The sequence below is a fragment of the Neolamprologus multifasciatus genome, chromosome 22 (assembly GCF_963576455.1).
Source record: "Neolamprologus multifasciatus chromosome 22, fNeoMul1.2, whole genome shotgun sequence".
NCBI classification, from domain to species: Eukaryota; Metazoa; Chordata; class Actinopteri; order Cichliformes; family Cichlidae; genus Neolamprologus; species Neolamprologus multifasciatus.
Window position 1 is genome coordinate 888237 of NC_140459.1, and position 12977 is coordinate 901213.

Genomic DNA, 12977 nt, shown 5'->3' on the forward strand with positions numbered 1-12977 from the left:
ACAGCCTTACCGGAGGCTGCAGTCCGGTCTCCTCAGTATATGGAGGGAGTCTGCAGCTAAACAGCGCACTCTGGGACTTTGACTGAGAGCCTGGTCTTGGTGAAAACAAGAGTGAAGCATTATCTAATTTCCTGTGTTGTGATCGTGGCTCGTCATTCGTCCAGTTTGTTTTCCAGGTTCCTCACATTGGCCAACAAGAGGCTGGGTAATGGTGGTCGGCTATCCCAAGCTTTTAACCTAGCATGGAGCCCCCCCTTCTTGCCTCGCTTACGTCGCCATCTTCGAAGCACTCTCCTGGGGTCAGCTGACTCACTAGGGTCTAGTGAGAGTGGGGGAGTGGTGTTGTGGTGGTGGAGGTGGTGGTGGTGGAGGTGGCTACTGGGCCGAACAATGGCTTGAAGCTTCGACAGAAGGGTAAAGTCCAGAAGATTATGTGAGTTGCTGATGTCCAGTAGTGTCTGTCTCAGGTATGTTAACAGTACACAAAGTGCAAAAAGAACCAAAAACAAACAACAACAACGACAAACAACAAGTCGGTATCTGAGAGCGGAGCAACCAACGTCTGCCTCGAGGGGCATCATGACTACACTATAAATAAATAAATTCACTGTCTTTGTTCTGCACGTCCTGCGTGTGGGTCCTGTTTTTCCTACAGACTACAGAATTAAAGAGTTAAGGTGGGTGGCAAGCTTCTGACATGTAAGTGTTGCAGAATAGGGTTGCCTCGAGGAGTTCTTCTCTCGCTTTCACTTTGTACTGATAAAACAAAAGAAACTATAAAGATGTGTGGATAACTGATTGAAATGAGAATATCATGCTAAGTTTCATGTGAGAAACAAGCTCAGATGCTTTCTTTTCTTTGCAGATTCAAGCTGCTTGGAGTTCCTTTCAAGGTTATGAGTTTTACATTTTGGGTAAAGGAAGATGCTTCAATTATCCTCGGATATTTATTTTTATGAAGGGGAGTACATATAGTAACGAAAAGCTGACATAGATATGCAGCCAAATTGAGCCATGTCTAAAAAGGAGGGATGGTATCAATGAAAACAGAACATTTACAAGTTAAAAAATATATTAATTTAAGCCCCAAGCAAATATCTTATAGACCTAAGTGTATGGATACCTGAGCTGTTTATGCACCCATTCCTTGTAAAAAAAAAAAAAAACTTATTACAAAATAAAAGTATTGGTGGCTAACAGTAGCAGCATCCAGGAGGAGAGCTGGTAGAGCCCGGAGAACGGATGTTTTTCAAAGTGATAAAAAGAAAAAGTGGTAATTTACCTCTGGGGCAAAGAAATGAAGTACCAATGAGATTTGAAATCAGATCACTGGATTCCAGAGTGCAAACCATTACACACCAACCCTACTGTGGAAAGCCCTCAGCATTCGATAATATTTATACAGGGTCAAGTCGCAACAAGGCACTTGTATCTGTGCAGGAAATCAAGACTTTTCTGAAGAGACTGAATTGCCAAGGTTGTAGCCTCTCACTGCTGCCACTAGATGTCACCAAAGTCTTTACGTGGCTCATCACAGTGTGGTGTCAAATTTTTCAGAAGGAATTTCAGGAGAAAGTTCTGTCATTTAAAAAGATTTCATTTGCATTAGCAGTTGAAATTACAAGTGTACACAGCACTGTGGACCTGTGGACTATGTAGAGGTACACATGCACATACATATACGTGCATATATATATATATATATATATATATATATATATATACATACATATACATATACATAGACACATGCACTGTCAAAAAGATCTGAAAGACAATCTTGAAGTTCGATTTGAAGATTTTGAAAGAGGAAGAGAATTTTATAAAAGACGGAAGACTGTTCCAGAGTCTCGGAGCGGCGATGGAGAAAGCTTGTCACCTCTTGATTTTTTTTTTTTTTTGCCTGTCCCGTTTGGTTCTTTAGCCGTCAGAATTGTTGTCTGAAGACCAACAAGGATACCCAATGGATTTATTTTGCCAAATGGATCATCATGGCATTGCCGTATTGGTCCATTTGATCGACCTTTGTTTTTATTATTTATTTTATTTTATTTTCACTTGTTACAGACGGGACAGACATGAGTGAGGGATAGGAAAGGGAGAAAGAAAGAGGAAGGAAAAGAAAAACAGAAGGGGAGAGGGACAGTGAGAAAGGGGGGAAAAAAATATCTCCGGGATCACCTGTTGAGAGAAAAAGAGAAAACAAGCAAAAAAAACAAAACAAAGCAACATACTATACACAACACCATCGCATTAATCTAGCTAAGTGTAAACAGCAGTAAATACTAAATATTGAATGTTGTTGTGCAGCACGCAGGACAGACAGCGCACAATGTGCTTTGAAGTAGCAGCCAAGAAAGGTGTGATTTAAGTCTACGAACAGTGAACACCCGTGTGCACACCTGTGTGGATCGGCGCGCTTGCATTCAAATGGTTTCCCCATGTAATGGTCTGCAAGAGGATGTAGAGAGCCATAGCCCTGTCCCCCAGGGCATGAAGCAGGCATGGAGGAGATCCAGGCCCCAGACATCCAGAGGCCCCAGAGTGCAAGAGCCCAAGGAGGACCACCGGAGGGGCATCCGTGCCACCTTCATGGGAAGGGCTGAGGATCCCCAGACGAGGGGTCACCCAGTAGCCACCAGGCAGAAGCTAGAGGGGGCTGCACCGGCGTGCCCGCCGGCTCCGCCGGCAGCCAGCTGTGCCAGTGTGAACCGAGCCGCAGGCACCTCTTGATTTTAACTAGAAGCCTGGAACCAGTAAAAGCATCTGACTGGAGGAACATAGAGTTTGAGTGGGTAGGCGCAGGCTAAGGTGATCTGAAATGTAACCTGGAGCCAAACCATAGAGGGCTTTAAAAACCAATAATAAAACCTTGAAATCACTCTATATTTAATTTGCAGCCAATGTAAAGATGCGAGTATCTGAGTAATATTCTCTCTCTGTCTCACGGTCATTTTTGTGTCCTGTCTTGTTTTCTGTTGGTTCCTTTTTCCTCCTTTTTCCTGTGAGATGGATTTCCCCTCCCAGTCTAAATACTCACCTCCACATCGCAGGCTGGAAGTGACAGCTTGGTCTTGTTCGAATGTGCACAGATCATAAAGGTTACCTTCTGTGTGTTGCATGACCACAGCTTGGTGTGACCTAAATGTCAGATAAAGTTTCTCTTTTTGAAATATGTTGAATTAACCCCAGACGTTTGTGTAGCGTTAACACTCAAAGGAAACATGCTCACTGTGACATCAGCAGATGCCATCGTTCAGGACTGAGTTACTAATATGACTAATGTGTGTGTCATGTATATGATGCTGTTGCTTTAGTTGCATATGTGAGGGGATTTTACTGCAGTGTGCAGTTATGGCTCACAGTCTCACTTTATATAAAATCTGCTGTTTCAGATTCCTTCATGTATACAGTGTGGACTGTATTCACGAAGAGATCAGTTTTCTGAGTTTGTAGTCTCTCACTGCTGCCACTAGATGTCACCAAAGTCTTTTTGTTTCACTAGCTGGGCCCACGTCCTCATTTTTGCTGGGGCAGCAGTTTTTAGTAGAGAACGGTGGATGGCTTAACCAAGAATTGAGCTATGGTTTGGGGAAGGCCTCATTGGTGACTGGCAGCGGCTCCCGGTCCTGACAGATCCCCGTGTACTAATGAGAAAAAAGGGGAGAGAGGGTGGCGCACAAAAACTAGAACGAACAGCTAATTCAGATAATTAATCTCCAGTTATTGTTCCTTTATCTTTGCCTTCATCCTACAGTCGCCTACGCTGCCCCACACATCTCACATATGGAGCTAAAGGCTGAAATCCATCTGCAACTTAGCATAAATACAAATTTTTCAGTGTGCCCATCATAGTCTCAAATTGTTCCTCCCTCAGTGTTACATGAATGTGGTGGCTGCTACACAGGCTCAGTCGGTTCAGTGGAAAGTCAGAGATGCTAGCATTATGGGTCTAATCTCTTCTTGGGTTACGAGTTAGTTTGAACATGTAACTGCTGAACAGCCATAAATCATGTTGGCTGAATATGTTACATGTTACATGGTGCCCCTTAAACTGAACACATGTCCAGCTGTAGATGATATTGCATTGGTGTTCTACTTTATTCAACTTGTTTTATGAATCTGGTTGATCTGACGCTCAGTCATATGAGGTGTGGTTATTGAAGCTGCCTCTCGTTGCATAAACTTTCAGCCGCACCTCATAGTTTAGCCTGTTGTGCACTAACAGGCACTCAGAACTAGAATTTATTGTTTTGTGCATTGAAGTCAACAAACAACTGCAATCTTTTTCCGAAGGCTTAGGAGGTGGTTGAGTCTTCATTGAGGAAAGCCACATATCCGTCAAACAGAAGGGACACGTCACTGGCAGCTACGACACCATGAAACCTGTCCTGTCTGACCTTTAATCAGCTATTTCTGTCATTAGGTGTTTCTAAAGTATGATTGAGACATAATAGTTTAATACTGATGATCTGTCAACAACATGTTCTAAAAAAAGTCCTCAGGTCTTCAACTGGTGGAGTCCTGTACTGCAGGCGTGTCCAGAAGATTTATCAGCAAAATTTTCTCTAATCACTGGTGGGAGATGCTACTGCTTTTAAGATGGTAATGCTTCATTACAAGTAAGAATCCCGAGTTGCACTTTGTTTTATGGCACAGAATATGGTGTCATTATTAACCTCATCTGTATGTTTTCAAATCCAAAATAGACAGTTATTACAAGACGTTATGACAAGACAATAAATCGAATGGACCTTTAACATAGTTTTATTTCATTACAGGGTGATTTGTTGCTCACTGAACCGCAGGTGGACTCGTTGAGAAACAGGAACCCAGGCTCCACCCCGAGGCAACCATCCAAACACAGCAACCCAGTGTTGAATTATGGCAGATGGGCTGGATTTAGGGCTAAATTTCCACAGCGCATTCATTATATTTTTAAAACAAGATCTAGAGTGTTATTAAAGTTCTTTTACATTTTGAGAGAATCCTCTGGGGTTGTAAAAGCAGCTGTATGTGACTGTCAACTGTTAGTTGTGTTAGATTACCATTGTCAAGGTTAATAATCAAACTGGATATTTAAGTTGATTGTTTACATTACAAGGAGATATCAGACCCCATAAAACCACAGTCATATAGTCTGGATTATGCAGAATCACTCAGACCTTTGCTTTAAAATATCATAATTTTTATGCGTATATACTCTGTGTGTGTGTGTGTTTGTCTTCCAAATACTGCACGGTCTTTAATTTACAAAATGTGTCAAGGCCTTTTATGTTCCAAACACCAAAAAAGAAAGGTCCAAGAAAAGGCCGTGGGTGGCAACGGGAGGTTTGTTTTAGAACGCACTTTGATTCCATTGTTTTAAATCATATGTCGTTTATTTCGTGCAAAATTATAAACAAAAATCAACCAAATAACTTCTTAAAACTTAAAATTAAACGAAAGTTAACTTAATTTGCTTTAACAACTTCAAAAGTGGTCAAAAAATCATTTCTTAACCCTCCTGAGTTCCCATTAGACATTTGGCAAACAAAAAATATCCTTACCACACCCCTCCAGGGTGCTCTTAATCCCGTGATTAATGGGAGGGTCCATAAGCCATTACACCAATCACTTTCCAAAACCTTTACCAATAAAATGAATTACAAATTTACATAAACAAAACTAGGTCAACATATTCTTACAACTTTAAAGAAAAAACCAAAATTAATACAAATTGCATTTTATAAACATTCAACAAAAATGGCCACAACAAAATGTGATGAGAAAACTGTTGTGAGTTGCAGCAAAATAAAAAAGTTCAATAAGTCAGTATTAACACTGACTATTATAGAGAAATTATTATTATGAGAATTTATTCTCATCCTTAAAAAGTCAGGGGACATTTATTAATCAATGCAAAAAGACTTTATTTATGATATTTTTGAAAAGTGCCATGATAGTGTTGAGATAGCAGACATTACAATATTTTTATCAGTTATCAAATAACACATGTTTGGATGATACATACACAAACATCATCTCGAGGAGGAAGACACTAAAACTGTTTAAATTAACTTTTCTCTGTCAAACCAAAAGTCATGAACCCACAATGAAGACAAATTAAAATTTACATACTTAATAATTTTACATTTCCACATGTATTTTGGTTTGTGACTTCATTTAAATGATGTGAACTTAAGAGAAAAATATTAAAAATATGAGCTGAGAACATGTGGTATTAGAGCCAGAACTAGGGACAGAAAGCTGAAGTTGTTAACAATAGCAGAGGAGGTGGTTTTTGTTATGGGAGTTGTGGTTGATGCTTTAGTTGAGGTTGATGTTGCTGTACTTAGGGTTGTTGTTGGTACAGTTGCGGTTGTTTTTGGAGCAGCGGTAGTAGTTGTTGGAGCAGCTGTGGTTGTATTTGGAGCAGCAGCAGTTGTGGGTGCAGTTGTGGTTGTTGTTGGGGCAGATGTGGTTGTTGTTGGGGCAGCTGTGGTTTTGAGTGCAGTTGTGGTAGTTGTTGGAGCACCTGAAGTTGTGGCCGCAGTTGTGGTTTTTGTCAGAGCAGTTGCGGTTGTTGTTGGGGCAGCTGTGGTTATTGTTGGAGCAGCTGTGGTTGTTGTGGGTGCAGTTGTGGTAGTTGTTGAGGCGACAGTTGTGGTTGTTTTGAGAGCAGCTGTAGTTCTTGTTGTAGCACCTGTGGTTGATGGTGCACTTGTTGTTGTTGTTGTTGTTGGGGGAAATGTGGTTGTTGTTGGAGCAGCTGCAGTTGTGGCAGCAGTTGTGGTTGTTGTTTGAGCAGCTGTAGTTGTTGTTGGAGCAGTTGTGGTTGTTGTTGGGGCGTCAGTTGTGGTTGTTGATGGAGCAGCTGCAGTTGTGGACGCAGTTGTGGTTGTTGTCGGAGCAGCTGTGGTTGTTGTGGGAGAAGCTGTATTACTTGTTGCAGCACCTGTCGTTGAGGGTGCAATGTTGGTTGTTTTTGGAGCAGCTGTCATTGTTGTTGGAGCAGCTGTGTTTGTTGTGAGTGCAGCTGCAGTTGTTGCCGGAGTTGTGATTGTTGTTGGGGCGACAGCTGTGGTAGTTGTCGGAGCAGCTGTAGTTGTTGTTGGAGCAGCTGCAGTTGTGGCTGGAGTTGTGGTTGTTACTGGAGCATTTGTTGTTGTTGTTGGAGCAGCTGCAGTTGTTGTTGCAGCAGCTGTTGTTGTTGTGAGTGCAGTTGTGATAGTTGTTGGGGCGACATTTGTGGTTGTTATTGGAGCTGCTGTAGTTGTTGTTGGAGCAGCTGTGGTTGAGGGTGCAGTTGTTGTTGTTGTTGGAGCAGCTATAGATGTTGTTGGAGCAGCTGTAGTTGAGGGTGCAGTTGTTGTTGTTGTTGTTGTTGGGGAATCTGTGGTTGTTGATGGAGCAGCTGCAGTTTTAGCCGCAGTTGTGGTTGTTGTTGGAGCAGCTGTGGTTATTGTTGTAGCAGCTGTAGATGTTGTTGGAGCACCTGTTGTTGAGGGTGCACTTGTGTTTGTTGTTGTTGGGGAAGCTGTGGTTGTTGTTGTTGGAGCAGCTGCAGTTGTGGCCGCTATTGTGGTTGTTGTTTGGGCGACAGTTGTGGTTGTTGTCGGAGCAGCTGTGGTTGTCGTGGGTGCAGTTGTGGTAGTTGTTGGGGCGACAGTTGTGGTTGTTGTGGGTGCATTTGTTGTTGTTGCTGTTGGGGCGACAGTTGTGGTTGCTGTTGGAGCAGCTTCTGTTGTGGCCGCAATTGTGGTTGTTGTTGGAGCAGCTATAGTTGTTGTTGGAGCAGCTGTGGTTTTTGTGGGTGCATTTGTTGTTGTTTCTGTTGGGGCGACAGTTGTGGTTGCTGTTTGAGCAGCTGTAGTTGTTGTTGTAGCAGCAGTAGATGTTGTTGGAGCACCTGTAGTTGACTGTGCAGTTGTTGTTGTTGTTGTTGGGGAAGCTGTGGTTGTTGTTGGACCAGCTGCAGTTGTGGCCGCAGATGTGGTTGTTGTTGGAGCAGCTGTAGTTTTTGTTGGAGAAGCTGTGGTTGTTGTTGGGGCGTCAGTTGTGGTTGTTGATGGAGCAGCTGTAGATGTTGTTGGAGCACCTGTAGTTGACTGTGCAGTTGTTGTTGTTGTTGTTGGGGAAGCTGTGGTTGTTGTTGGACCAGCTGCAGTTGTGGCCGCAGATGTGGTTGTTGTTGGAGAAGCTGTAGTTGTTGTTGGAGCAGTTGTGGTTGTTGTTGGGGCGTCAGTTGTGGTTGTTGATGGAGCAGCTGCAGTTGTGGACGCAGTTGTGGTTGTTGTCGGAGCAGCTGTGGTTGTTGTGGGAGAAGCTGTATTACTTGTTGCAGCACCTGTCGTTGAGGGTGCAATGTTGGTTGTTTTTGGAGCAGCTGTCATTGTTGTTGGAGCAGCTGTGTTTGTTGTGAGTGCAGCTGCAGTTGTTGCCGGAGTTGTGATTGTTGTTGGGGCGACAGCTGTGGTAGTTGTCGGAGCAGCTGTAGTTGTTGTTGGAGCAGCTGCAGTTGTGGCTGGAGTTGTGGTTGTTACTGGAGCATTTGTTGTTGTTGTTGGAGCAGCTGCAGTTGTTGTTGGAGCAGCTGCAGTTGTGGCTGGAGTTGTGGTTGTTACTGGAGCATTTGTTGTTGTTGTTGGAGCAGCTGCAGTTGTTGTTGCAGCAGCTGTTGTTGTTGTGAGTGCAGTTGTGATAGTTGTTGGGGCGACATTTGTGGTTGTTATTGGAGCTGCTGTAGTTGTTGTTGGAGCAGCTGTGGTTGAGGGTGCAGTTGTTGTTGTTGTTGGAGCAGCTATAGATGTTGTTGGAGCAGCTGTAGTTGAGGGTGCAGTTGTTGTTGTTGTTGTTGTTGGGGAATCTGTGGTTGTTGATGGAGCAGCTGCAGTTTTAGCCGCAGTTGTGGTTGTTGTTGGACCAGCTGTGGTTATTGTTGTAGCAGCTGTAGATGTTGTTGGAGCACCTGTTGTTGAGGGTGTACTTGTGTTTGTTGTTGTTGGGGAAGCTGTGGTTGTTGTTGTTGGAGCAGCTGCAGTTGTGGCCGCTATTGTGGTTGTTGTCGGAGCAGCTGTGGTTGTCGTGGGTGCAGTTGTGGTAGTTGTTGGGGCGACAGTTGTGGTTGTTGTCGGAGCAGCTGTGGTTGTCGTGGGTGCAGTTGTGGTAGTTGTTGGGGCGACAGTTGTGGTTGTTGTGGGTGCATTTGTTGTTGTTGCTGTTGGGGCGACACTTGTGGTTGCTGTTGGAGCAGCTTCTGTTGTGGCCGCAATTGTGGTTGTTGTTGGAGCAGCTATAGTTGTTGTTGGAGCAGCTGTGGTTTTTGTGGGTGCATTTGTTGTTGTTGCTGTTGGGGCGACAGTTGTGGTTGCTGTTTGAGCAGCTGTAGTTGTTGTTGTAGCAGCTGTGGTTGTTGTTGGAGCACCTGTAGTTGACTGTGCAGTTGTTGTTGTTGTTGTTGTTGGGGAAGCTGTGGTTGTTGTTGGACCAGCTGCAGTTGTGGCCGCAGATGTGGTTGTTGTTGGAGCAGCTGTAGTTTTTGTTGGAGAAGCTGTGGTTGTTGTTGGAGAAGCTGTAGTTGTTGTTGGAGCAGTTGTGGTTGTTGTTGGGGCGTCAGTTGTGGTTGTTGATGGAGCAGCTGCAGTTGTGGACGCAGTTGTGGTTGTTGTCGGAGCAGCTGTGGTTGTTGTGGGAGAAGCTGTATTACTTGTTGCAGCACCTGTCGTTGAGGGTGCAATGTTGGTTGTTTTTGGAGCAGCTGTCATTGTTGTTGGAGCAGCTGTGTTTGTTGTGAGTGCAGCTGCAGTTGTTGCCGGAGTTGTGATTGTTGTTGGGGCGACAGCTGTGGTAGTTTTCGGAGCAGCTGTAGTTGTTGTTGGAGCAGCTGCAGTTGTGGCTGGAGTTGTGGTTGTTACTGGAGCATTTGTTGTTGTTGTTGGATCAGCTGTAGTTGTTGTTGGGGCAGCTGTTGTTGTTGTGAGTGCAGTTGTGATAGTTGTTGGGGCGACATTTGTGGTTGTTATTGGAGCTGCTGTAGTTGTTGTTGGAGCAGCTGTGGTTGAGGGTGCAGTTGTTGTTGTTGTTGTTGTTGGGGAATCTGTGGTTGTTGATGGAGCAGCTGCAGTTTTAGCCGCAGTTGTGGTTGTTGTTGGAGCAGCTGTGGTTATTGTTGGAGCACCTGTTGTTGAGGGTGCACTTGTGTTTGTTGTTGTTGGGGAAGCTGTGGTTGTTGTTGTTGGAGCAGCTGCAGTTGTGGCCGCTATTGTGGTTGTTGTTGGGGCGACAGTTGTGGTTGTTGTCGGAGCAGCTGTGGTTGTCGTGGGTGCAGTTGTGGCAGTTGTTGGGGCGACAGTTGTGGTTGTTGTGGGTGCATTTGTTGTTGTTGCTGTTGGGGCGACAGTTGTGGTTGATGTTGGAGCAGCTTCTGTTGTGGCCGCAATTGTGGTTGTTGTTGGAGCAGCTGTGGTTTTTGTGGGTGCTTTTGTTGTTGTTGCTGTTGGGGCGACAGTTGTGGTTGCTGTTTGAGCAGCTGTAGTTGTTGTTGTAGCAGCAGTAGATGTTGTTGGAGCACCTGTAGTTGACTGTGCAGTTGTTGTTGTTGTTGTTGTTGTTGGGGAAGCTGTGGTTGTTGTTGGACCAGCTGCAGTTGTGGCCGCAGATGTGGTTGTTGTTGGAGCAGCTGTAGTTTTTGTTGGAGAAGCTGTGGTTGTTGTTGGAGAAGCTGTAGTTGTTGTTGGAGCAGCTGTAGTTGTTGTTGGAGAAGCTGTGGTTATTGTTGGTGCAGCTGTGGTTGTTGTTGGAGCAGCTGTAGTTGTTGTTGGAGCAGCTGTAGTTGTTGTTGAACCAGCTGTGGTTGTTGTGTGTGCAGTTGTTGTTGTGTGTGCAGTTGTTGTTGTTGGAGCAGCTGTGGTTGTTGTTGGAGCAGCTGTAGTTGTTGTTGGAGCAGCTGTAGTTGTTGTTGGGGAAGCTGTGGTTGTTGTTGGAGTAGCTGTGGTTTTTGTGGGTGCAGTTGATGTAGTTGTTGGAGCGATAGTTGTGGTTGTTTTTGGAGCAGCTGTAGTTGTTGTTGGGGCAGCTGTGGTTGTTGTGGGTGCATTTGTTGTTGTTGCTGTTGGGGCGACAGTTGTGGTTGCTCTTTGAGCAGCTGCAGTTGTTGTTGAACCAACTGTGGTTGTTGTTGTTGTAGCAGCTGTAGATGTTGTTGAACCAGCTGAGGTTGTTGTGGGTGCAGTTGTTGTAGTTGTTGAAGCGATACTTGTGGTTGCTGTTTGAGCAGCTTCTGTTGTGGTTTTTGTTGGAGCTGCTATAGTTGTTGTTGGAGCAGCTGTTGTTGTTGTGGGTGCAGTTGAAGTTGTTGTTGAGGCGACAGTTGTGGTTGTTGTTGGAGCACCTGCAGTGGTGGCCGCAGTTGTGGTAGTTGTTGTGGCGACAGTTGTGGTTGTTGTTGTAGCAGCTGTGGTTGTTGTGTGTGCAGTTGTTGTAGTTGTTGGAGCGATAGTTGTGGTTGTTTTTGGAGCAGCTGTAGTTGTTGTTGGAGCAGCTGTAGTTGTTGTTGGGGCAGGTGTGGTTGTGTGTGCAGTTGTGGTTGTTGTTGTTGGGGAAGCTGTGGTTGTTGTTGGAGCAGCTGTAGTTGTTGTTGGGGCAGGTGTGGTTGTGTGTGCAGTTGTGGTTGTTGTTGGAGCAGCTGTGGTTGTTGTGGGTGCATTTGTTGTTGTTTCTGTTGGGGCGACAGTTGTGGTTGCTCTTTGAGCAGCTGCAGTTGTTGTTGAACCAGCTGTGGTTGTTGTGGCTGCAGTTGTGGTTGTGGCTGCAGTTGTGGTTGTTGTTGGAGCAGCTGTGGTTGTTGTTGTAGCAGCTGTAGATGTTGTTTGAGCACCTGTAGTTGACTGTGCAATTGTTGTTGTTGTTGTTGGGGAAGTTGTGGTTGTTGTTGGACCAGCTGCAGTTTTGGCCGCAGATGTGGTTGTTGTTGGAGCAGCTGTAGTTTTTGTTGTAGAAGCTGTAGTTGTTGTTGGTGCAGCTGTGGTTGTTGTTGGAGCAGCTGTGGTTGTTGTTGGAGCAGTTGTGGTTGTTGTTGGAGCACCTGTAGTTGTTGTTGGGGCAGGTGTGGTTGTGTGTGCAGTTGTGGTTGTTGTTGTTGGGAAAGCTGTGGTTGTTGTTGGAGCAGCTGTGGTTGTTGTGGGTGCATTTGTTGTTGTTGCTGTTGGTGAGACAGTTGTGGTTGCTGTTTGAGCAGCTGCAGTTGTTGTTGAACCAGCTGTGGTTGTTGTTGTAGCAGCTGTAGATGTTGTTGGTGCAGCTGTGGTTGTTGTGGGTGCATTTGTTGTTGTTGCTGTTTGGGCGACAGTTGTGGTTGCTCTTTGAGCAGCTGCAGTTGTTGTTGAACCAGCTGTGGTTGTTGTGGCTGCAGTTGTGGTTGTTGTTGGAGCAGCTGTGGTTGTTGTTGTAGCAGCTGTAGATGTTGTTTGAGCACCTATACTTGACTGTGCAATTGTTGTTGTTGTTGGACCAGCTGCAGTTTTGGCCGCAGATGTGGTTGTTGTTGGAGCAGCTGTAGTTTTTGTTGGAGAAGCTGTAGTTGTTGTTGGTGCACCTGTGGTTGTTGTTGGAGCAGCTGTAGTTGTTGTTGAACCAGCTGTGGTTGTTGTCGGTTCAGTTGTGGTTGTGTGTGCAGTTGTTGTAGTTGTTGGAGCGATAGTTGTGGTTGTTTTTGGAGCAGCTGTAGTTGTTGTTGGAGCAGCTGTGTTTGTTGTGGGTGCATTTGTTGTTGTTGTGGGTGCAGTTGTTGGAGTTGTTGGAGCGATAGTTGTGGTTGTTGTTGGAGCACCTGTAGTTGAGGCTGCAGTTGTTGTTGGGGAAGCTGTGGTTGTTGTTGAAGCAGCTGTGGTTGTTGTTGGAGCAGCTATAGTTGTTGTTGAACCAGCTGTGGTTGTTGTGGCTGCAGTTGTGGTTGTGGCTGCAGTTGTGGTTGTTGTTGGAGCAACTGTGGTTGTTGT

The 12977-nt window shown here is 44.9% G+C and overlaps 3 protein-coding genes across 3 annotated transcripts in view; all 3 read right to left on the reverse strand.

The window, feature by feature from the left end:
* The window catches only part of LOC146492474 (uncharacterized), a 233236-nt gene that overhangs the window by 89864 nt on the left and 130395 nt on the right, over positions 1–12977 (reverse strand). The window lies entirely within an intron of this gene.
* Positions 4292–8961, reverse strand: LOC146492480 (uncharacterized). The gene has a single exon (XM_085148934.1). It carries the CDS (start codon positions 8373–8375, stop codon positions 6195–6197), a length of 2181 nt encoding a protein of 726 aa, XP_085005060.1. The 5' UTR covers positions 8376–8961; the 3' UTR covers positions 4292–6194.
* LOC146492481 (uncharacterized) lies at positions 9988–12633 on the reverse strand (the record flags this gene model as incomplete). The annotated part of the gene is made up of 1 exon (XM_085149362.1): positions 9988–12633. A coding segment is annotated over one exon (2526 nt), but the record flags the coding sequence as incomplete, so codon positions are not given.